Below are 25,325 nucleotides of genomic sequence, written 5' to 3'. Positions count from 1 at the left end.
CTTCCGATTATAATGCTGTAGAAATAACTCGAGGCCTTGGGTTACGCTCCTGTCTCAGTCAGCTTGGGCTGCTGTAACAAAACACCACAGACCAGGCGGCTTAAACAGCAGACGTTTGTTTCTCACGGTTCTGGAGGCTGGAGAGTCCAAGATCAAGGTGATGGGTGATTCGGCTCCTGGCACGGCTCTCTTCCTGGCTTGCACACAATTCTTGCTATGTCTTCACACAGTGGAGAGAAAGACAGCGCTCCTTCACGTGTCTTCTCATAAAGGCACTAATCCCATCATGGGGGCTCCACCATCACAACCTCATTAAACCTAATTACCTCCCCAAAGCTGCACCTCCTTATACCATCACACTGGGGGGTAGGGCTCAATATACGAATTTTGAGGGGGTATAGTCAGTTCATGACAGTTCACTTCCTCCAGAGAGAATGCGCTAGGCACCTGGGGGCGCTACCAACCCGATTTTACCTCAATGCACACTCAGAGACTGCTGATTCAGAAGCTAGGCTACAGTACCCCTGAAGTGTAGTCTACTGAGAGTAATGGGGGACCAGGTAATCCAGCCCAACTCTCCAGCTAAGAACAACTTGGAAATCTGGTCAAAACGTTTTTTTTTTCCCCCCTAAAGATTTTATTTTTCCTTTTTTCTCCCCAAAGCCCCCAGTACATAGTTGTGTATTTTTAGTTGTGGGTCCTTCTAGTTGTGCTATGTGGGATGCCACCTCAGCATGGCCTGATGAGCGGTGTTGTGACCACGCCCAGGATCCGAACTGGTGAAACCCTGGGCCGTCAAAGTGGAGCGTGCGAACTTAACCACTTAGGCCACAGGGCCAGCCCCTAAGTCAAAATATTTTCAAGTTTCGTTTGACGTCATCCCAGAGCTAAGAGGATGTAAGAGGATGGTGAGAGAGAGCCTGGTTAGTCATATGGGGCTACTTTTCCTGGGCGGGGGGGGGGGGGGGGGGGGCTTTTGCTAATTGCAGAGGCCATGTCTGAGCAGCTGGTTCTTTTGATAAGCCTTGTGAAGTCAGGAGAGGAGAAGCTGCCATACGTGACCTGACCAAGGTGGTGGGGGGCTCCTGATGAATCTCTCTTGCTCTGAGGGAGGGACTCCAGATGGATATACCCTAACAAGATTAAATTTTATCCCTTGAGTTCTTAAAAAATAAAAATAGATTATTTGCTATGGATCGTGTGCTATACTCCAGGCCTCGCTTTTTGCATTCATAGGAAGCTTGGCTCTTCATCAGAGAATGGAAACCCTGACCTCCCTGACCCCTGGAGGTGATGCAGGACACTGGAATAGCCCCGAACCTGGCATCAGAAAGCCTAAGGGTCAGGTCCTACTATCAAGCAGCAGCTACTAAACTGCAGGCATGGTGCCTAGGAAGGAATTAAGAGACCCAAAGGGTTGACCTTGCAAACTCCAGCCTACAAAGTATCAGCAGGTACCACCACTCTAATTTACGGCTCTGGAAAGGAGCACAGAGTGACTCAGTTATGGGGAGAGCTTTAATGCCTAACGCAAACCCCTGGCTCCCCAGAACCTAAGGACAGCATGCTGCCCAAAGAATACGAAATTCAGGACCCACTAAATGTTTCTCTGGGGCAAATCTCAGCAAGCTTGAGGGAGCTGCTGAGTGTGCTGACTGATGCCGCTCCTATGCGCCTTCCTCTCCACAACTTCCGCTTTTCCAGCTCCTGCGATTTCCTTCCAAAGGTGAGGACTGTGTGTGCAGTGTACTCTCTGTGCCTCACCTTCAGGGACCTTCTTTCCTTTCCTTTCCCCGTCTCTGTCCTTGAGCTGCTCCATACCCCCACGTCCCTCGGCACCGCTGAATGGTGGCCGGCCTGTGATGACAACACTGCAAGGCAGTTCACAGATCCTGTGACACCAGCCGCAATGGGCGAGTGTGGGACCAGAGTTAGAATTTAAAGCCTTTTCACACAGTGCCTTGAACTCCTGAGAGGGAAGGTGCTATCGAAAGGGGCCCATTCTTTTAAAAATAAACGTTGTGGGAGAACCCCTTGTTGATGAGATGACACACTGCAATAATGGCTTCGTATCTTGGGTAAAATCAGATGTGAATTTCCATCCAAACACATGATGGTCCTGTATTGTCTCACTCTACACATTCTTACTTTGTGGAAAACAAAGAAAAACTCTCAGCAAATTAACGCAAGCTTAACTCAAGTTTATCATTTAAATTTATTGTTGTGTAATAAATCTTTCGCAAAAATAAGGAAGAGACTCCTGGTGGACTTGCAGAGGCAAGGCAGTGAGGCAGCGGTCTGGGTGCGTGGATTCACAGGTGGCCTCTGAGGCCGCGGCCCCAGCTGAGCGTTCAGGCCAGTGAGCACTTCTACTGTGCGGTGAATTCAAATAGAGGGGAGGGAGAGGGCACTGCTGGAGAAAGGGGCTTTGGGGGCACCCCGGTGAACCAGGTGGCCTGGGGAAGAGACGGTGGGATTCCCTCAACCAAGGCTTCCTTGGTAGTTTACCTTCTGTGACCAAGTCACAAGGACAGTCCTGCAGCCCAGTGCTTGTCTCACAGCACTGCCCACGCCTCAGCCTCTGAGGACGGTTCCACGGTCCTACCAGAGGCTCGGTTGCTCCACGTAACCCTTTCAAAATTTTGTGTTTTGGTTTGAAGGCAAGGAAGTAACTCAAAAGGCTACGGAAACCAGTTAAAGCTGTATTATCATTTCCCCCCATAGGAAATAAAAATAATGGCTACCTGAAATGATAACCAAATCATTTCCCCCTCTTGACTGTCAGGATCGCTCCCCTCACCTGCAAACTGCCTCTCCCCACAAGCTAGACTAAGCAGAAGCCGTTAATGCGCCTCAGCGGCTGGTCTGAGGCCCTGTCCACCGTGACCTTAAGTGAACCGCAGGAGAGCCCAGCCATCCGTGCAGACAGGTAAGAGGCCTGAGGAGGCAGAGGGCAGGCTGCCATTGCCTCCCGGGTCCACCCCTCGGCGATGGCCCTTCACCAGTCAGTCAGCCTCGGGGAGCTTCGGTTTCAGCCCCTGTTCCCGCCAGGATAATGAGACCGCCTGGCTGGCCTACTCTGAAGGATGGAGCAGCCCAGGCTTTTCACGGGGGGGGCAGTCACACAGACATGGACTGATGCGATGGCACTGTTTCTAACCTGTTCCAGAGCCTGGTGTGACTGAAGATGGCTCCTCCCACACCCTGAGAAGACAGTAATGGACCAAAATGACTTGGGCTCCAGGCCAGTGACACAGGGACAGGAGAGAAGCTGGTTCCTGATACAGCTTAGACGACAGCAGGCTGAACACAGTGTGCTGGGTGTCATCTGCGATTATGTGCTTTCTACGCAAAAAAGCAAACACTTTTTCCATCTTTGAGAAGGAAACCAGGCTCCTCATATAGACTGTGAAGGGGCGGCCGGGGACACAAAGTGTGACTCAAAAGGACCGTCTCACTCTGCCTCAGGGCCCGCTCTGCTCGGGGCAGCCCCGAAGCTCCTTCTTCCAGCTCAGGGACCAAACACGAGGATCGCATAGGCGCAAATAAACAAAGTCAGAGACGAAGAGCAGAACACGGTTTTCACCTCATGTGGAACACCGTATTAACCAAATTGGTCTCCTTTTCCTCCTCCTAGTCTGGTTGAAGAAAAAAGACTGCTTTCAAAATGAAGCTTTTCTTTTCCCAATGATTGATACAGAGTAGATGAACTTAATTTGTGCTAGACTCCAATTTAACTCAGCTACAGCTCAGAGGCCAAACCCACAGGAAAGCTAACCTGGCTTCATGAGGAGGAGCCATCTCTGTCTTTGAGGGAAAGACACAGAGCATCCAGCGGCTTCGATCCAACTGCCCAGGCAGACTGTTATTAAACGTGGGCCTCTGAAAGGCAACCGCACACACACGACTTCATTTCCTTACTATTCCTGTCTTGTCATCTTTGCAGAGTGATATTTCTTAATGCTGAAAGAAACACACACACAATAGACCAACACAAAAATTCTTGAACATGCAAAAAAAACCCCCAAAATCCCAGGATGTATGGTGAAGTGTCATATGCCTAAGGCAAGGGGTTCCTGGAAGAGCTCTAGAATTTTGGTTTAGAAATAAAATTGCAGGTGGAATGGTAGGTTTTTACATTTATTATTGCCCCCCCCCCCAACTTTTTTTGCACTACAATCTAAGCTGAGTGATCTACTGCCAACTGGCACCAATTCTCCAAATCCGAGTGTGCAAGGGAAACACGCCTGTGTGATGCTCTTTAATAGAAGATGCACCAGGCAGTCGGTCTGGTTCTGTTCGCCAGAAAGAAAATAACTAGAAGGGCTGCTTGGCTGGAGGGGGTCAGGGTGGGAGACGGCGCCCGCCATCAGTCGGCATCCATGGTGAACAGCTGGATGTCCTGTGGGTTCCAGTAGAGGCCCACTGCTGAGTTGTAGACCAGAGACCAGACATAGGGGATAAAAAACTCCTCGGGCTGCTCCTCTTCCACATATTTGAATTTCAATTCTGGAAATTTCTGCAATGAAAACAAGATGATTTTATAATCTCACAGTTTCAGGCAAATCAAAAGCAGCAGCAGTTCCTAAGTGGCGGTGTGGCATGTGGGGAGCCCACCTCCCCTAACTGGTATAGGGGCTGACAGCTCTGGGGCTTTACAAGACCCAGCGTCCAAAGGACTCCTGAGAGAATGTCAATTACCTGTAGGAAGGTCAATCACCCACGCGTCCCGGTCAGCTAATGTCACTTTCCTGACGGCTGGCTGAGAGCAGCAGGGACCTGGATGGGGGAGGGGTGGGACGGGAAGCATCACACTGGGAAACGGCCCCACGTGGGTGGCAGACGGGGTTCCAGAGAAGACGGTCTTCTGCGCAGTGCTGAGGGCTGCTTCTTCTCGAGGGACTCCACCTTCTCACCAGGGTGGAGTCACCGTGGAGACGAGGGCTTCCCCTCACCATTCCTGAGTTTTGACCTGCGCTGCATGGCCTCCGCCTCCGGCCGGTGGTGATGGCTTCGGCTGTGCAGGGGCCCGCAGTGAGTCCTCACGGAGGCTCAGGAAGGGCTTCGGCCTAGCTGGACAAACACCCCCAGGCGCTGAGCCTACGCTCGCTTGTGGTCTCTGGAAGCGGGAAGGCACGTGGCCCCAGGTCCTCGGTAGCACCATCACCAGGATGTGGGCTTCTCTTCCAGTTTTCCTCCTGACTCACTTCCTCCAGCAGGCTGAGGAGGCGCTGGAGTTTGCTGACAGCCCTGGCCTCTTCCCTTGCCAAGGTGACTCGGGGGAGACTGGCTGCCGTTCAGTGACCTGTGTCCCGGGGGGACAGGAGAAGGGGCCACAGCGTCCTGAGAGGAGGGTGGGGTGGGCTGAGGAAGTGGGCTGACAGAGGAGGGGAGACGCGCACACAGCAGGCACGGCGACGAGCAGAGAAGTCTTTATCTGTTCTGTTTGCTGCTGTGTCCCCACAGTGGCCGGGCACTTGACAATCCGATGACTGAATGAAACACTGACACCAGCAATCACATACTGAGGACCAACTGTATCCCCGGTACAACGGTCAGTGCTTCCCGTATACTGTCTTACGTGAGTCATTCATTCACTCATTCTATTGGCTGAGCGTCTGCTACTCTGCGCCAGCAGTCACTGTGCGTGCCAGGGCCCAGGACACAGGGTGCAGCAGCCACACACACTCCTGTCCTCACAGAGCTGCCTTCTTGAGGAGAGAGACGAATACACAGCAGCAACATCAAAACAATGATAACACAGTAGGTAGTAAGAGAGGGAAGGACAAGAGGCTCGAGAGGCTGGAGGGTGGTGGAGGGGCAGCCAGGTGAGGAAGGACGTGTGTCCCTCCTGAGGGAGCAGCGCGGAGGGAAGGCCACGAGGTGACTGCTGGGGGCAGAGAGGGGGCGGAGGAAGAGCAGGCCCTGGAGAGCCGGGCCCAGGGGCGGGAGGATGGGGAGGCAGAGGAGCCGCATGGAGACTCGGCCTCCACGCTAAGGTCCGGAAAGCAAGTGAAGGGTCTGAGAGGCCACCTGAAGAGAGAGGCTCTGTGCGGGGTCTACTCCGATCACAGCGCGGAGAACTAGAGGGCACCTGGCAGCGGCGGGGGTAGGGTCTGGTCCAGGTGAGGGCAAATGGCCCGAACCAAGGCGGATGACATTAGTTAGGTAGATTCAGAAGATATTAAAAGGAAAGAGGCGGGTAGGTAGGGGACCTACACACACACACACACAGAGTGATGGAAATTTTAAAACAACATTTACAACGATTAAGACCAGACACCTAAGTGCTGGATCCTCAGAGTTCCAGAATGATGAGAGAGGGGCCGAGTTAAGCAGGAAATGCTTTGTGGCAAGATGAGTTTTGAGTTAAATCTTGAAACAAGTGTCTAGGGATTCCTGAAAAGGAGGGTACTGTGGTCACGGATGTTACAACATAATACAGACAGTACAATCCCCATCCATCACGTCTTTAATGAAAACCACTCCACTCCATGGCTCCCAGGGCATCATGGCAATGCAGAATTGACACAAATGGATTCTCGAAGTGACCCCACCTCCAACGACCCTAGATGCTCCCTCATCCTCTCTGTAGCCCATACTCCAGAAGCCTTTGCAAAACTACTCTGGTTTAACGAAATCCTAAGACTTTTCAGACTATCGGTGTTTCCAGTCAGCTCTTTCTCATCACCAGCGTAGGCTCGAAGTCTCGGCGTGCGCAGACAGCAATGGTAACGACTGCGATTTAGAGGACAACTTCTCCCACTGGGCTCTTCTGGTCAGTCTGGCCAACAAAGTCTCATCAGCTCAGGGATGTGGCACTACTTCCAGCACTTACTGACACGACTGGGACTTAATTAGGTCCCCCAGTTTTCTATTCCCTTGTCATCCACTCACAAAGTCCCCCTGAATGCCTCCCACCCTGGGCCAGCATTCTCTGGATGCACCATGACCACTCAGCGGCTGCGTGCTCTTTTGGGGGCCTGGGCATCCTTGACGGGCCACCTCTCATACTCTCTGCTGCTTCCGCCTGGCACAAGGTTCTTAGGCGTGGGGGGCCAGGGTTCTTCAAGGTGGTAATAAGTCTCTGTCATGGAATCAGGTGTCTCACAGGCAGCAACACGACCATATTCTTTTCCGTGAAAAATATGCATTTTAGTAACAGGTGTAGCTACCACCCACTGAGCGCTCCCTGCACACCAAGTCTGTCTGGAAGCTCCACAAGCAGCGTTGTGGTCAGTCACCACAATGTCCCGCCAAGGTCCACATGGCAGACCCCACTGATGGAAGGTGAAGTGGGGTCTGCAGAGGCTGAGTGGCTGGGTCCAGGTGGCACAGCCTGTGGGGTGGAACCGGGGGTAAAGCCCAGGTCTGACGGGGTGGGAAAGCCAGTTTGAAAAGTGACACCAGAGTCATAGGCATCCTAGTGCTTGGTCCTTGAATTGGATTCCCCTGGTACCTTCAGGGTTAGTTCTGTGCCCTGTCACTGAATGCACAGAACCCAGCACACTGCTGTTCAGAAAAATGACCAAAGCCACTACGACGTTAACAATCAAGAAAGGATGGTGGACTGAGTTGGAAAAAGAAAAGAAATTCATCCCCTAATAATGAGGATGAAAGTCCTAGTTCTTAGAACGGCCTCAAACTTTAGAAAACCCCTCATGCCGACTTGGAGAGGAGTGAAGAGGCCATGGGGTACAGAGGTGGTGGTCTGAAAAGGTCAGAGCCCTCACACTGCCTCTTTCAGCTGGAATAATAGCATGCTACATTTCCATGTGGTCATGTGGCTGGTAGCATGCACTTCCTGATGTTAGAAATAAAAATAACTGGAAGATGTGAAACCTTTTCTCCACCCAGTGACATATTTGGAGGTTTTCCTATGAGGGCCTGAGGAAAGGACACTGTATCTCTAAGGAGGGTGGGATGGGAAAGAAAATGAGCACGCTGCTTTCCTAAGAATTCCTTCCTACGGAGGTAAAGACACTCCGGCAGGAGCCGTTTGGCGCTGGCACTGAGTTTACCTGCCCTCATGGTTCTGGGGGAATTCTGATGATGACATATTCAGTTAGAAAGAGCAATGAGTCAAAGACTGCCCTGTGATCGCTCACAGCAGATCCAGGAGAAGGCCCCAGGAAAAGCACCTGCACCCCATGACTGTCCTCCCACCGCCTGGTCACGGAGCTGGAAATGCCTCGTTTTCACTTTGACTCAAGTTTATGTCACAATGATGATCCATCTCACTCTGGAGTGAGTAAATGTCATAAACAAAGTCTCAACATGGGGTGAGAGCCTGAGTGGTAAGACTATTCGGTATATAGCATATAATAGCACATAAAAAAATAGAATAAAATAGCATAAACTTCACCTATCAGTAGCAGACATGTATTTTTATTATGAAGTTTTTCTTGAAGTTGGCCAATGATTATTTCTATAGAAGTTCTCCACAAAAACTCAATAATCAATTCTGAGATTATGGCCAACATTTATAGCTAACATAACTGATTACCTATTACATGGCAGGCACGTCCCAACACTTTACATATAGTTACTCATTTTTTTTATCTTCCCAAAGCCCCAGTACATAGTTGTATATCCTCATTGTAAGTCCTTCTAGTTCTTCTATGTGGGACGCCACCACAGCATGGCTTGATGAGCGGTACTAGGTCTGTGCCCAGGATCCAAACTGGCAAACCCTGGGCCACGGAAGCAGAGCACGTGAACTTAACCACTCGGCCACAGGGCCGGCCCCTATAGTTACTCACTTACTCTTTGAAGTAACTAGAAAAAGCACTTGAAAGGCAGGCAGATAGTTTGAATTTTAGCCCATTCATTCATTCAGCAAATATCTACTGAGGGCCTAGTGTGTAGGAAGGACAGTACTAAACATATAGCTGTGAGTAAGACACACACAATCCCAGCTTTTAAGAGCAGCTCAAATCCATTCCTTATTAGCTGGGTGACTTGGGACATGTCTTGTACCTTCACTCAGACTCAGGCTCTTAAGAGATAAAGTTTACTCTGAGATTTTGAATTTAACCATCCTGTCTACTCCACAGGGTTGTGACAATCAAACGAGATGAGCCACGTAAAAGAGCTCTCTCTAATGCCTAACACAGAGTGAGCACTCAATCAACATTGGCTTTTATCACTGACATGAAAATAGTATGCAAATGTGAGGTATGCTCTTATTTTATAACTTTCAGTAATCAAATCTAAAGACTAGAAATACCACGAGTGGCCTGGTCCTAAGCCTGTTTCTCTTATGCCACCCACATGGACACTCCTCACTGGGCAACCCTGTTTCCTGACTCTTAGTAACAGAAACATAGGAGGCTCTGGGCCTCCCTGCATGAAAACCCAGGAACAAGTGCTGACAAATGGCTTACAGGTGACAGACTCATCTTCATAAACATTTTTAAAGAACGAAATTATGTCACTGAGAGAAGGTAGGTCCTGAAGAACGGCCTTCTTTCTCTGTCTCAGAGTCGTCGTTGTTGAATGATGAGTTAAATGAATGAATGTGTGACTTCAAATCTGCATGATAATCCTGTGCCACAGGCACTGTTAACTCAACTGGAAGGGAGGATTGGCCCTGATGTGAGCTGATGGCTACGGTAAAGAGGACAGGAGGGTCACTTCTAAGACGTAGCTGACATCAGGAACATGACCTAGGTGTTCACAGCCTTCCTGTGTGATTATGCGGCATGTTCAACAACATTCAAGATGGAGCCAGGAGTGTGGCATCTAACCCCTGAGCTGAATGAGCCTGGAGTGGCTGAGGTTATCCAGGAGCGAGGACACCAAGCCTTATTCTAGGAGCTCACAGAGCCAACCCAGTAGGGGAGATCAGGGGAAGTGACATATACTGAGGCCACCCAAGTGCCAGGTACTTCCCACCTCACCCATGACCACACTATAAAAACAGAAGTGGCATTTCGCAGCTCATTGCTTTACGTCCTTCACAACAGTCAGTGTGTATCTTGTTTATTTGTTCACTTTGTGGACTATTCGTCTCCCTTACTAGAACATAGGCTCCAAGAAGGCAGGGACCCTACGAGCATCTGGCATACTATGGATCCTAAGAGATGTCTGTTGAATGATGAGTTAAATGAGTGAGTGACTGACTTCAAATCTGCATAATAATCTTGTGACACAGGTATTATTAACTCTATTGGATGGATAAGAAAACTTAGGCTCAAAAGGTAAAATAAAATGCCAAAGAGGCCAGAGCTGGGAAGTGGCGGAGCCAGAGGCTGAAGGAAATTCACGCCTCTCCACCGTGGCCTCCCCAGAGGCCACAGGTACCTGGCTGTGCGCTCTTCAAAACGTCTATCTTCAACGTGGACACTAGGCTTCCATGTCTTTCCAGTAATGACAACGAGCTTCAAACATTTCTTCCATGTCCCCCGACCACTAAGTCACTTAACCTTTGTGCCTGAGTTTCCTCACCGTGAAATGACAGAATGGGTCTCCAGGGCCCTGTTTCAGCTCTAGAGTCCAGGTTCCCCCGGGCTGGAGTCAGGAGGCCTCCACTCTGTCCTGGCTCAGCTACGGGCTGAGCACTTCTCCAGGACTCAGTTTTCTCACCTTGCGTAAAATGAAGCACCTCTGAGCTCCTTCCATCTCTGACTGGGTGGGGTTTTATGAGATGACCCCAGTAAGGTCTACACATTTGTATTCTCTGCCATGCCTCCCAGGCTCTCCTGGGTTGCCTGGAGAAAGGTCGAATAGGCTGGGCCTGGTTCAGCCACAGCCCTGAAGTCAAGCATTTGCTGGTTTCTACTTGGCCAGGCCTCACATGGGGGCAGCCTCACGGGAGACAGTAAACATCTAAAGGCTCCTGAGCTGTCCTGTGGGTTGACAAGAGATGGCTCTAAAGGCTGACTTCTAATTGTTTAAAACCAAGACAAACAAGGCTGCAGTTGAGCTGCTCTGTGGCCCGAGAGCTTGTGGCTAAGTGGGTTGAGGTTCCAGATGTGTCCCCAGTGCTGGCCAGTGAAGCCTGACCCCTTCGACACAATGGCTCCTAAGTCGCTGTCTCCTGAGTGGGTGCCCCCCGACACAGGGGAAGCAAAGGGCAAGTACAGACAGAGCAGCACGAACACGCTTCTATTACTGGCAAAACGTGAACACTGTGGACAGCGCGCGCACACACACACGCACGCCCCTGAACCTACAGCACGAGCTCCTCTCTCCGCAGGGGAGCAAGTGAGCTGCGGGGTATTATTTCTTGGGTTATTTGCTTAGAACTTTTCATTAGCACTTCAAAGGTTCAGAAAGGAGGATAAAGCATAAATAGCAAGAAAAACAAGAGCGTGTTCTCTAGGCCTGACTATACAAAACTAACACTGGAAAGCACAAGGTAAAGAGCTTTCCTTTTCTTGCAATGTCTTGTTTTTAAGACAGTGTACCGGGAACATTTTAAAAGGGTGAATAAGAGGCACAAATCATAGAGGAGTTTTGAAAACACTATTCAGTCACCCTGACTGAATGTGAAGGCCCCTGCATTACTAGCTGTGCCCAAGCTGCATTTAATTTGACGCCCCTCCACCCCCCCCCCCCGCCCCAATCTACCTGTCTGTCTAGCTAGAGGGACAGACAACATGGTTTGAGATTTAAACAGACATTCTTAAAAATACATGCTCCTCTAATGTCTTAGAAGTTGGAGAGCTAAGGAAAAGAAAGACAAAAGATTTTATTTAGCACTAATGACACTAGGGACACATTTTGTCAGGATTCCGTCCAAGAAATGTCACAGTCTGAACGTCAGAACCACCATCTAGAAAAAGTCACTCTTCCTTTCCGTTCCTCGTCAAGCCTGTGGAGAACAATAATGCCATCCTGTGATGGCTGAGGGAAGTCCAACTTCCTCACTTGAGAGTGTCTTCGTTTCTGATCCGACCAACAAACGCCCCTTGGCTGCCCAGCCGCTTGGGCATTCCGAGGCCTTCCCAGCTCTGACGTCCATCTAGCTCCTCTCTACCCACATCTCTCTCTCGATTTCTCAGGCCCTCTTTGGGCTCCAGCCAGTGACTGCTGGGTGGACGTGCTTGAGGACCACTAAAGCTCTGGGAAAGTGGAGGGGGGGCTCTGGGGGGATGGGCGCTTTGGTTTGATAGTTATGGCGAGAATTCACCTGGAACAGGCGAGCAGAGTGCAGGGTGCTGCTGGTCACCTCAGGCCCGGCTTTCACCCCTCTCCTTCTGAGACAGTTGTCCTGTGACTCAGCTCAACAGGAGAGAAAACCCATCTCTCAGGCTTGGAGCTTGGGCTCAGTCCAAAGCTACTTACAACAATCCTGCTGTTTTGATTTTTGGAGCCAGAGGTAACATTAGACTCTCAAGTTTGGCCGGAATGTTTTTATCAGCTTCAGTGAATCAACCTACCACAGTGGGACATCCGGACGCCCAGCCCAGAGACAAAGCAGAGGTCTGATTTGGTGGTTGAGACTAGGGTATAACAAGCAGACCAAAAGCTTTAAAGACTGCCTCTGCTGTCAGTCATGTGATCTGGTGAAAACCCACAGGAAGTGCAGCGAACAGATGCAGGGCTCAACTGCAATAATTTTATTTACCACGAAGGTTCAATGGAGTTTTCCCCCTTCCACCTAAAGATCATATAGATAGCATCCGAAACTCTAGCAAGCCCCTGGCATGGTTCCAGAAAGTTCAGTGCAATTTAAAATCAAATCGCTATACAGCACATTAAAAAAATTCTTTAAAAGGCCATACTAAGCCTCTGAATAGACAAGTGATGGGTGATGGTTGGGAGCGAGGCAGCCATCACCGCCGCAGAGGCGCGGGTAGGATGGACGAGGAGAGCTGCTGCTGTGGAACGCGCACGGGCGGGGGTGGGGAGGTCTGGTTTCAAGACCCTGCCATAAGGCAGCAAGGTGAGCTTTTGCATATGATTATTTTATCCAGGGGTGGATTTGGGGATGATTATCCAGTGTCCCTACCATTCTTTCCCTCATATACTACTGCTGTGTAACGCTGGGTCCTCCCGCGACAGGTCCTAAACTAAATGCTGGTGAGCACCAACTACGTCCGAGGCTCTGTAGTCGAGGCTGTAGAGGAAAGAGGAGGAATAACTGCTGTGCCTCTAACAGGGGCTCAATTTAGGAGAAGGGCTACGAGCAGTGGGGAGTTGACACACGACGGAAGAGCCCCAAGGGGCTCCCTCCCAGGAAGACTGGCGACTATGGGCAGGTGGGGGGCACAGAAGATCTCAGGTGGGCTCAGACAGTAAACTCTGGGAGAAATCATGAACCGACAAATCAGGAAACATCTATATTATCAGGTCAGCTAAACTACGTTCTGAACAAGCTGAACTGCAGGCCCTTCTGTGTGTAACAGAATGAGTTACAAATGTATCAAATATTGTGACCTAACTGACACGGAGAACCTAAGCACCAGTCTGAGTAACGGTCACACTGAATGTGCAGTAGCCTTATGTGAAGTAATTTCAAAATCAATGAAAAACTAATTCAAAACAGAAAGCTAGGAAGGGCCACTTATAAAAAGCTACAGATGAAGAAATACAAAGCTAAAATTGAGAAACCTACACTGAGGGTGGCTCAGAAGACGGTCACAATGCATTGCACATCTAAGAGCACCATGGGTGGCACAAAAGTACAAACAAAACCACAAAACCCCAGAACAGTCACAAGGTACACCAAGTTAACTGGAATTCGCATTAAATGACTAGTGCGGAAGTTCACTTTTTCAAGAACTTTTTCCTTTTTTTTTTTTTTTTAGATTTTCTTTTTTTTTTCCGCCCCAAAGCCCCAAAGGCCCCCGGCACATAGTTGTATGTTCTTCGTTGTGGGTCCTTCTAGTTGTGGCATGTGGGACACTGCCTCAGCATGGCTTGATGAGCAGTGCCATGTCTGCACCCAGGATTTGAACCCACGAAACACTGTGCCACCTGCAGCGGAGCACGCGAACTTAACCACTCGGTCACGGGGCCAGTCCCAAGAACTCTTTCTAATATGGTGAACATACTCATTTCCTCAGCCCCAAACTCCTTTAAACTCAGGCTCATTCTTTCTGGCAAAGCAGCTGACACTTTCCAAAAATGAAAAAAACAATGCTATTGATAAATTAGTTGTGTTTTTATCCCCTTGAAGTCAGTAAACATTATTAAAACATTCAAAAACTTGATTTGGTATATGTATCACATTGTAACGTATTACCTTAGTGTGTAAAATAGCTAGCAACTGTGAAACGTTCAATTTGCTGAAAACCTCAAGACAGGAGATAAGCAATGAATGCATCAGAAAGAGCGAATTGAAGCAGTGTGTCTAGTTTTTCTCAGGGAAAACATGAACAGGAAGAAGCAGTCAGAGCAAAGTGGGTGGCTGGATAGGTCACTGACGGAGGGGGGACGAGAAAAACACTAGCACAGGAGGGTTATGTGATTTGAGAACTAGGACCAAAAAAGGAAAATAATGAACAGGAACCTGCCCTACTATATGTTGAACTACAAACCTAAAATAATTGGATGGCATAACGTCCCTCCCTCTAATTCAGACCATCACAGATGTATGTAATTTAGAATTCATACCTGCTCAGTTATGATCACAGGAGAACTAAACAAAAGATCTGTATAAAATGCCTCACCTTGGGAACAGAGGACACACTTTATTTTATAGTTCAAAAAAAAGTGGTTGAGATTCAAACTTTCAGAATTTTTAATTTTGAAAATTTCAGATTTAAAATTTCAAAATAGGGGCCGGCCTGGTGGCATAGTGGTTAAGTTCGCATGCTCTGCTTTGGCGGCCCGGGCCTCAGGGGTTTGGATCCCCTGTGAGGACCTATGTATTGGTCATCAAGCCATGCTGTGGCAGCATCCCACATACAAAATAAAGGGAGATGGGCACAGATGTTAGCTCAGGGACAATCTTCCTCACACACACAAGAAATTTTCAAAATACACAGCAGTACCTGAGAGAACCGAAGCCCACATGCCCTTCGTTTATGTACCATATTGTATGAAGGACACCACGGCTCCCACATTCACTTTTTCCTCCTCCCTTCTCATTCCATCTTAGTCAACTAACCAACCAATTATGATGTGGAAAACACTGTGAGGTATGGCAAGGCAAGTGTAAAACAAAGTTGCTACTCTCAATGAGCTGAAAATCTAGTGAGGAGACAAAATATAAACGCATAGACTAAACACTTAAATAGCAATCTCATTGTTAAATACCAAGAAGGGTGACACAGAGAGTGAACCACTGAAGAGTTTCCAGCAGGAACAAGTCAATAAATCTGTCACGTCTGGGACAGTCTTCCTGGAGGCAGCGGGGAGAGGAGGTCACCTCAGGCAGGGACAACCAAGGCAGGAATGAAGAGTGTTCAGGGGCTGGGGGTAGAGAGCAGCCAAAGGAACACGGGGGTAGGAGGTGGGGGCTGAGGTTCCAAAGGGGGACTGGGGCAGAGTTGGAATGGTACTCTATATTTCCTGGCTTCTTCAGGCACTGCAGAGGGGGCAGTGAAGCGGGTAAGAGAGGTAGCGAAGTTTATTAAAATGACTGGGTGTAGAGATGGTAGTGAGGATGGTGATATGTGTGTGTGTGACATTTCCTCCAACAAACTACACCCCCTCCCTCTCAACACCCAAAAGTCACGTTAGAGAAATGAGATCCACAGGCCAGGAGCATCAGTATCACCTGGGTAGGCACTTGTTAGAAATGCAAGCTTGGGCCGGCCCAGTGGCGCAGTGATTAAGTGTGCATGTTCCACTTCGGCAGCCCGGGGTTGGCCAGTTAGGATCCCGGGTGTGGACATGACACCACTTGACAAGCCATGCTGTGGTAGGCATCCCACATATAAAGTAGAGGAAGATGGGCATAGATGTTAGCTCAGCGCCAGTCTTCCTCAGCAAAAAGAGGAGGATTGGTGGCAGATGTTAGCTCAGGGCTAATCTTCCTCAAAAAAAAAAAAGAAAAAAGAAAAGAAAAAAAAGAAATGCAAGCTCTTGGGCCCCAAATATTCTGTGATTCAGGAAGGCAGAAGGGAAAGAATGCCCAGAGAGAAAAAGGATTTCAATTTTGGAGAAGGAGCCATATGTGCGAGGAAAGGTTCTCAGGATTGGGAGGGACTAAGACTGAGGCTTACAACAGCAATGATTTATTTCAGGCCTTGAGGCTACAACGGGGCACATCTAACTAGAAATCAGTATTTTGGGCCACTGGGAAGGCTGGCCCTAAGACAGTGACAGAGGCTAAGAACACAGTGGAGGTGATCAGCAAGAAATCAATCATATGGGAAAGGATGATGAAAAATGGTGCTTCAAGACAATCTAGTAGGTCCAAGTTTTGCTAGGAGCTTCCTAGTTCCACTAGTATGCAATCATTTCACAAATAAGGAATTACTTTTACATGGCTCCTGTCTTCAAAGATGCGAATGTTAACAGGAGACAGATGCAGAGTACCAAGTGTTAAGTGCTCCTTCTAATCCACAGCAGTAACTTTCTCTTTGGTTTGAAGTTCTCAACAGATCATGTAGGATCCTGCTCACGGCCCACCTTCCTAACTGCTCAGACCCACGCTGCACAGCTTCCCTAACCTGCAGAGTGGCTACAGCCACCTGTTCAAGTGCTTTTGGTAAACAACTTGAATTCTCTTTCTTGGACAGAGATCTCCCTGCAGTGAGAATGGATGGGCCAAGAAGATGAGCTGGAGATGGGAAAGGCTGGATGAAGAAAGGTTTCTCTCTAGGGTTCCAAGAAATACCCCGGGGGGCCTCGCAAGACATGACTGACCCAGCCACCCGCGGCTGACTACTACAGCAACGGCCCTGAGGCCAGCCAGCGACTGTGCTGGCGATGCCCTGCCAGGGAGGGGAGGTGGACTCCGGAGCCCGGCTCAGGGAAGTGAGTGTGTGCGGGGAGGGGGCAGAAGGGGGAAGGCTGAAGGAGACTTCAGGGTTCTTCAAGACACTCCAGTCACATTCCCCTTTCTTCAGCTATCACCCTCTGCTCCCACTTTCCTGAAATAGAGGCAGGACCTTTAAGACAATTCAGAGAGACCTGGAGCCACAAAACGGGCTCAAGGTCCTTCTTTATTCTAGCACTGCAACTAAGCGGCTCACTGACAGAGAGTATTTTTATGGTCAATATTACAGCAGAAAAGAAAAATACTTCCTCTGCTTTCCAAAACCAACGTAGAGACAGGGTAATAAAAAGGACAGGTGATATGGTCACAAATCAGATATGGCCTCGTTCTCAGATGGCATGTCACTGAGGAAGGTACTCACAGAAGGCTAAGGAATATGAAGATATTAATATTTGGAAGCTAAAACAAAGATCAAATCTTCCATTTTCAAAAGGCTTTTCTTTGCCATTCACGAATCCTGCTTTTACTCTTTCCTGTACAAAAAGGGCGCAGGTTTTATGTTGCATTCCTTACTGTGTTCAAAGTTTAAAGACTGGCCCACCATATCTAAAATGAAGTATTGTACTGGTCTCAAGGCAGGTTAGAAATTTAACTGCAATGGTATAAATCCACGTGATTTCAGTTTTTTCCCATAATTTTCTTACAAAGGGAACATTTTACAACTTTATGAATAAACAACAACATTGTAGCTTGAAAGTATTTTTAGAGGTGGCAAAGCCATGATTCTAACCAATAAGACCAGGACACCACAGGAGAGAGTGAAGCTCCATGCTCTGAAGGGATGCTCCCAGAGCCCGAGGTCTTTCACTGACTCTGGCTCACATACTGGGTCAGGCAAGGCCACAGAGCTGTGGAATAGTGGTCAGAAAAAGCAAGGCAAGGCAGCTGGGAGGCATGCTTGTGTCTGTTTGCTCCAAGGCAGTGGCTCTGCAGGCTGCGGATGCCGGCAGAGGTGCTGTCACTGCAAATATCAACCAAGGGAGCCGCAGGGCCTTGGGAGCCACTATGCCCTGTGTCATTCACAGTCTGAAAGCCGAGGCTGGGCCAGGCAGAGCAAGCATTTTGACTCCTGTCCCTTGTAATTCCCCAGCTTAGACAAACTGGAGTTTGTAAAAGGCAGGCAGTTGGTACTTAATGCTCTTCATGGCAATGCTCATACTTACCAAGTATTTGAAATGGAAATAAACACTATGATAAGGAAGCATAAACTTTTAAGACTAATATGTATCGCTCCCATCTAGGCTAGGAAAGGTATAATGGAGGGAAAAATCAGGATGTCTGACTTTGAGAGTTGGCTCTGACACTAATAAACTTGGACAAATGACGTCACCTCCTTGACACGTAGTCATCTCATCTGTAAACCATTACTGCTGTAGAGGCCTGCTCTGACTGTGGTGGGGGACCGATGCTGAAGACTGGCTGCGAGGTCGACGTGATTCCAGAGGGGGCTGGGGGCCCAGCAAGGGTCAGGCAGGGCTGCTGGGCCAATCCGGTCAGCACCTTGCCCTGCCTTGCCCAAGCAATGCCACAGAAGGGCCCTAAAAGAGCCCAACTCCTGCCCTGTGACAAAGGTCACGGCCAAAAAAACACAAACCTGGGAAACAGAGGGACCTCTCCCGTCTCCATTTTTTAACCATTATTTTTTTTCAAATCAATGCCCCAGAAGGCCAAGTAAACCATCTGTAGTTGAAGCATTTGAAGATCTATAATCAGTTCCAAAACATGACAGTGGTTTAAGAGGAAGGAGTCTTATATTTCATAACACAGGCTCTAATTATTCCAAATTTACATATTTCAATAAAAAAGATATATTGCTTATCTCTTAATTTACTTTCAGGGACTAACCACGAATAATTCAATTTGTTATACACTACAAGCATGAAAATGAAATAAAATTGGAATTTACCTTGAAAATATTCACAAAACATTTTAAGGGATATTTCTAAGGGAAATTCCAAATTTAAATAATCAACATATTATATTTTAAGATTTGGACATAGGAAACAAATAATAAAATACTCTTTTATACTTGGGGTTTATTTAGAGAAAAGAATATAGAACATATGCTTTATTTAAAAAAAAAATAAAAATTTGGGATAAATAAGAAAACAAGATGAAAATTATAAACTTCCCCTAAAGAAAACTATTGTATGCTCAGCATGAAAGGGATGACATCTGAGTTCTGGGGCTTTTAAGATACTGCTTTACTTTCAAAAGAAGCAGATTAAGGAAGAGAGAGAATGTTGTGTTTACTGCAAGAGTAATTTACATTGTTGATACATCTTCCATGGTTTCCCCATCTCAGTGAACATAAAAAACACCTTCTGATGAAGAAAGATGTGTTAAGATAACACTTCTGATTAAATTCCTCTTGTGAGGTGACCTGCTCACCCATGCATCCTTCCTTCCTTTGTATGAATATTTACATTTTAATTATAACCACTGATGCTTTAACAAATACGCTGTTTTAACACAATGGTGGATACAAAATAATGGTCGTCTTCACCATCTGGCTGATGGGTCTGCATCATTTGTTGTCACTATACCAAGACCCCAACCCAATGGCTGACGCCTGCTGTCTTCCGGGATGTTCTGGTGGTCAGGGCTGCAGCAGGGCAATGTGAGGCACAGGTGGCTGCCACACAGAGCTGCAGGGTGAGGGTGACAGGCTAGGAGGCCAAGTTGAAGGTTTACTCAGTACCAGTGAAGGCCCAACATTTCCCCCAAAATCTTAGGGAACATCGCCCACATACATAAAAGTGGAGAGAATGGTGTGCCTATTAACCAGCTACAGGTCATCAACTCACGGTCACTTTTATTGCATCGACCTCAAACTTCCCTCCTCTGAATTATTTTGATGCCAATCCTAGACATTAAATAATTTTATCCCTAAATATTAACCTACATATTATCAAACAGGTAAGAACTTTTTGCTCTACTTTAAGATAACTCAGGATGAGAATAAATTAGGTTACAGAGCGACCCTTTGTATCGTACAGTATTTAACAAAAAATAAGAAATATGGTCTCTGCCCTTAAGTAACCTTAACAACTACTTGGAGAGCTAAGATGAATGCAAATGGAAAAACAATCATGAAAGAGCAATTCTCCAACATAATCTATTGTTAGAAGACGCAACATAGTAATTGCCAGTTCTGATTTAGATGGATTCTAGGATGTGCACAGAAGGATCCATGTGACCTCCCAGCTTCATCTGCTTCCTCTCCTTTACACAAACCATCAGCCTCTGCCAAAATGAACTCCCCGAGGTCCTCTGCACACTCCAGGCAATTCCCACTTCCATGTCCTTTCTGAGACTGCTCTTTATAGCTAAGATGTCCCTCCCATCACAGGAACTTCCTACAGAACTGGCTCAAACGCTTCCCCCTCCTCCAGAAAGCCTTTCGTGGTCCTCTCCAGTGCTTGATGCCTGCCTGGGTGCCCACCTGCAGGCATCTGTCTGTACGTTTCCCACAAAGGCCCTGGATTGGCTATGGGTTTGTACATGGTTTTCACCTGCTACTGGATATAAATGTTTTGAAGGCAGACTCTATGAGCGTGCCCCCACAGTTCTGGGTGCGGCTTTGCTGAGTGAGGAACAGCGCCCCTGTCAAGGGCTACGGTGACGAGCAGACAGCCCTTGGACGAGAGCAGGCAGGGGAAGATCTAGTGATGAGACAGTGGGTCTGGTGGTCCTGAAGGAGAGGGGAGGGGTGCGAAAGTACTCCACGCAGAGGGAATTATTCAGAAGCCCCGCCAAGCAAGAAAAAGGTTCGAACCCTCCCATATATTGACCTCTCTGAGGCGCTCCTGGGTAGTCAGGGGTGCACAAGCAATGATGAAATCTGATCATGGTCCTCTGTGGCTTCACAAAAATCCTGGATGGCTTCCCAATGAAAACTCCTGACATAGATGACACCAAAAAGAATAGACAGAGACACTGTACCAAGGTATTTATAACCTAGGTATGAGAGATAAAATATCTACAAAAATAATTATAAGACAAGGTAGAAGTGATAACTATCATGGGGAGTATACAAATAAATGTAGTTTATGGGAGTCCAGGGAAGGGAGAAATTATTTTAAATGGGGGCATCAAGAAAGGCTTCGAGGAGGTGGTGGTCTGTAAACGATGGGTAGGATTCGGGGCATGTGAAGGTCGGCGGAAGGATATTTGGGGCAGGGGGAAAAACAGAAAAAAAGGCACGGAGGCAGAAAAGCACAGGATGCCCAAGGACCAGCCCGTGTTCAGGTTCTTTGGAAAATGGGGAATATGAGGGGGCTTATGATGTGAAACAAAGCTTGAAAGGCAGGTTTGTGGAGTCTTACCGAGCCTTACTCTGCACTGTAGTCTGCAAAGGGGAACCACTAGGCGTGTTTGAGCAAAGCAGTGACTGGGACCTGAATGTGGTTTTGGGGAATTACATGGGAAGCAATGTGATCCACTTGGATTGGGAGGGCAAAAAAGCAGGACCTAGGAGAGAAGGCGCAGGGAGACTAGTGCAGGGGATGAGGGCCTGAACCCAAGAGACGACAGTGGGAACAGAGGAGACGATGAACAGGGGAGAGGTGGCAAGGCCATGGGGATGAAGAGGGAGGGAGACACTGCAGCCCTTCACAGCTGCCTCCCCCCAGAAAGGGAAATCAGGGCTTGGAAGTGACTGATTCGGAAACACATGCAACAGTCTCCTCTGTTGACGGTCATATATTTTGAGTCCAACGACCTTTGTTACTTTTGTTTTTTACTACAAACAAAGGAGCAGACAAATAAAATTCTGTTTCCATCCTCCGTCTGGCTCCATTCTAATGAGTCTTTATCTCTGTGATATTGTTTCTTCAAGCCCGTTTGCCTCTGGGGAGGGGTCTCTGTGCAGCTGACTTCACAATGCCTTCATGTTTAGTTCAGCGGTAGCTGCTGGCACGAGCCCCAGTCCAAGCCCCAGTCCTGACAGTCTCGCAGCCCAGAGTAAGCGAGCTGTCTGGAAGGGTTATCAAAATTCTGATTCTCCTGCCTCTGTCTTCAAAAATTAAAAAAGCAGGAAATAGAGCCTGGGAGAAAGATCCAATACCTATTTCTGAAGGGAGATGTTTTACTTAATTTTGTCCCTTTCAATCTTTGATCATCAGCCTGTAAATATTAAAGAGCAATAACAATGGCTTAGGAACAGGACAGACTGACCGTCAATGAATGACTTTCTGATCAGAGTGGAGGAAGTGGACCCTTATCTAGCTCAAGTTCAAGATCTGTTGACAAATGCCCTGGTCAGTCCCCAGGCCTTGACTCTGGGATCTCCTGCAATGCACAGTGACTGATGGACAGTCCTCCTATCATACATGTGAAGCCAGTAAAGTGCCTCCCACATGTTTGGGGAAAAACAGCAAGCCCTTAAGATTCCAGTGATGAAAGTCAAAATGGATTGGACTCAAGGTGCTTCATAGGACCCACCTTATTTCCCAGGCACAGAACACACACGGATGGTCAGGCTGTTTGCCCTGTGTCCTCCTCCCACTTTGCCTTTGAATTACTTGGAAAGGAAACAGAAGTCCTGAGGACACACTAGGGTTAAGGGTTCCAGCTAAGAAACACTGATTCCAGTGAGGGGTTCATCCTCTATACAAAGTTTAAAAAAACCCTACTTCCCTTCAAAAATGTGTACACAAATTTCTTTGCTGGGATTCTTCCCCAGCATATGTCCTTTTCACTTCTAGGAATCAGGGATGGGAATGGAGTGTGTGATGGGAAGGAAGAGATTATAATAAACCTGGAAAGCCATTTAGGTGACCCAACTTCAGCTAAGGGTAGAAGACAAAAAAATTCCCAAGTAGGATTCTGTATCTATGATAGTCTGCCATCATCAGTTTTTATTCATCTCTCGTCTCCCCGTTCCCCACTGTGGCAAACTCTAGATTTAACTAGAACCCTACTAACTGGAACTTTCACTAAAGCACACTTTTTAGGACAAAGGGACAAATAAGAGCACAAGAGCATACTCAGTGAGTTAAGAAAAAGCACAATAAACTTCCAAGGAACCTCTTGCTGAGATGATTACACACTCTGAGACTTTCCACACCTCACACGGGCCGGTATAAAAAGAAGCCACATAGAAGGATGATGGAAACTCAGCAAGAGTCTGAATTATCCACAAAGGATAAAAAGCAACATGCTCCTCATCTATGCCTCAGGAATTTTCCTCTTATTATAAGCAGCTTGGGGAATAGTTGTATTGAAGTTGTCGCTTGTAAGTAAATGAATATATAGACAGAACTAAAGAAATATATAAATGAAAGACACTATCTCAGAGAGCCAAGAAGTTGAGAGTGGTTTAGGACAGTGCCTGACCCAGAGCAGCTTCCTGTCTGGGGGACAGCCATGACTGCATGACATAATGATGAGTCAAAGTGTGACGTGCTCTGATGGGTGGGCCAACAAGGTGGTGGGGAAAGGCTTTGCTGAGGAGGGGATAATTTCTAAATTCTGAGAGAAAGGGGTGAGTTTTGGTAGGGAGGAAGCACTTTACACATTGGGGAAAAGTACAAATAGAGTCATGGATACAAAAACAATAGTAGTAACTTTATCTTTATAAGGGAGACAGTAAAACAGGTCACTCCTCAAAGGACTAGGTTTTTATTTTTCACTTCTTGGAAACCGACAGCTTATAATTTGTAAGGCTATATAGAACTTTATTATAAAACTATACATATTATAAAAAATTTTATCAGAACTGCAATGTCTAGAAAAGGAGCATTTTAAGGCAGACTCCAGCTTGGAAATATGAATTCTCTGATTTCAAAATGGGGTGTTTCATAAACATATTCACTGGTCAATAAAAATTAACTTCTGAGATTTCAGTTATTTTAAACTACTCTTTTCATCCTATTCTCTCAAAAGTCATTTATCACTTATAAAGAAAATGGCTCTGAAAATAAATATGTAGAAATTTATATCAACCAGATAATTCTGAAAATAGATTAATTTTTGTGAAGCTGTCCATAGCAAGCCCTGTGATTTTATATTCCCTAAAGAAATTGTTAACAGTAAGAAATTTCACATTCACTTTCTGAGGGCCACTCTGAATTTTCAGCTATGAATTATTTGATTACATCCTATTTGAAAAAGTTAAAAATAATACAAAACTCTACTAGACTGATGCAAGGGAACTTCTGGCCTTTGCACTTAGATGTAGGGAGGCTAACATGTACTTGAGATCTCCAGCAAGAATGTATTAAGTTCTATTAATAAAGCTTCTGAGACAGTGTGTTCCAAGTATACATTTTTCCTTTTTAGACTTCTATATCTGCAATTGAAATAAATCTAGTTTTAATTTTTCCCATGTTCAAAATTGTAGTTTCTCTCTTTACCTTCAAATGCTGTTTTGCCATTCACCCCCTTGGTTGCTTATTGTATATCTAGTATTAATCTGCAGTCACAACTAAATATTGCCTCTTACCCACGAAGATGCCCAATCCCTACGGGTTGCTAAGCTGTAAGAAAATCATTTTCCCAAACTTTTTACTTACTTGTAGGATTTAAGCTAGTTACACTCTTATTTCTGAAAGTACTGAACTGTTTAAAGTATACTTAAAGTGACTTGTTTAGCTAATTCATTGCTAGATCAGAGAGAATAACTCAAAAAAACAAAATTATCTGAAAATGCCCACAGACGAACCACAAGCTTTGGCTCCAGGTTCTTTGCACGGCCCATCACTCAGACACCCACGGAAGGCTGGGGCCTTTATTTCAGAGAAAGCAGGGATATCATCCATTTTCCCAGTCTCATTTGTTTTAAAACCATTCACTCCATTACCTCCTAAGTCCATACACTCATCACAGGAACCTCCTCCAACTCATCCTGCCTAGGCCATCTGTTTCTTTCTTTTTTTTTTATTGTGGTAAGAAACATAAAATTTACCATCTTGACCAATTTTAAGTGTACAGTTCAGGAGTGTTAGGTATGTTCACATTGTTGTGAAACAGATCTCAAGAACTTTTTCATCTTGCAAAACTTAAACTCCATACTCATTTAAACAACTCACCTTTTCCCCCTCGCCCCAATGCCTGGCAACTACCATTCTCCATTTTCTGTGAATGTGACTACTTAGATATTTGATATAAATGCAATCGTTTGTCTTTTTGTGACTGGTTTATATCACTTAGCATAATGACTTCAAGGTTCATCCATGCTGTAGCATGTGACAGGATTTCCTTCCTTTTTGAGGCTGAATGACATTTCATTGTATGTATCTATTACATTTTGTTTATCCGTTCATCTACGTTTTGGACATTGTGAACTGTGCTGCTAGGAACAAGGGTGTGCAAATATCTTTTTGAGTTTCTGCTTTCAGTTCTTTAGGATATATCCCCAGCAGTGGGACTGCTGGATCACATGGTAGTTCTATTTTTAATATTTTGAGGAACCTCTAAACTG

At 46.8% G+C, this 25,325-nt stretch overlaps 1 protein-coding gene across 3 annotated transcripts in view; it reads right to left on the bottom strand.

Moving 5' to 3' along the window:
- Positions 1–4,127: 4,127 nt before the first annotated feature.
- DYM (dymeclin) overlaps positions 4,128–25,325 on the bottom strand; it is a 364,500-nt gene continuing 343,302 nt past the window's right edge. For all 3 annotated transcript variants that reach the window (XM_046671418.1, XM_046671417.1, XM_046671419.1), the window contains one exon: positions 4,128–4,519. In XM_046671418.1, the coding sequence (XP_046527374.1) occupies positions 4,370–4,519 (150 nt within the window). In that variant the 3' untranslated portion in view covers positions 4,128–4,369. The remainder of the gene's footprint in view (positions 4,520–25,325) is intronic.

The sequence above is a fragment of the Equus quagga genome, chromosome 9, assembly GCF_021613505.1.
Source record: "Equus quagga isolate Etosha38 chromosome 9, UCLA_HA_Equagga_1.0, whole genome shotgun sequence".
NCBI lineage: Eukaryota > Metazoa > Chordata > Mammalia > Perissodactyla > Equidae > Equus > Equus quagga.
This window is presented reverse-complemented; position numbering and strand designations above follow the sequence as displayed.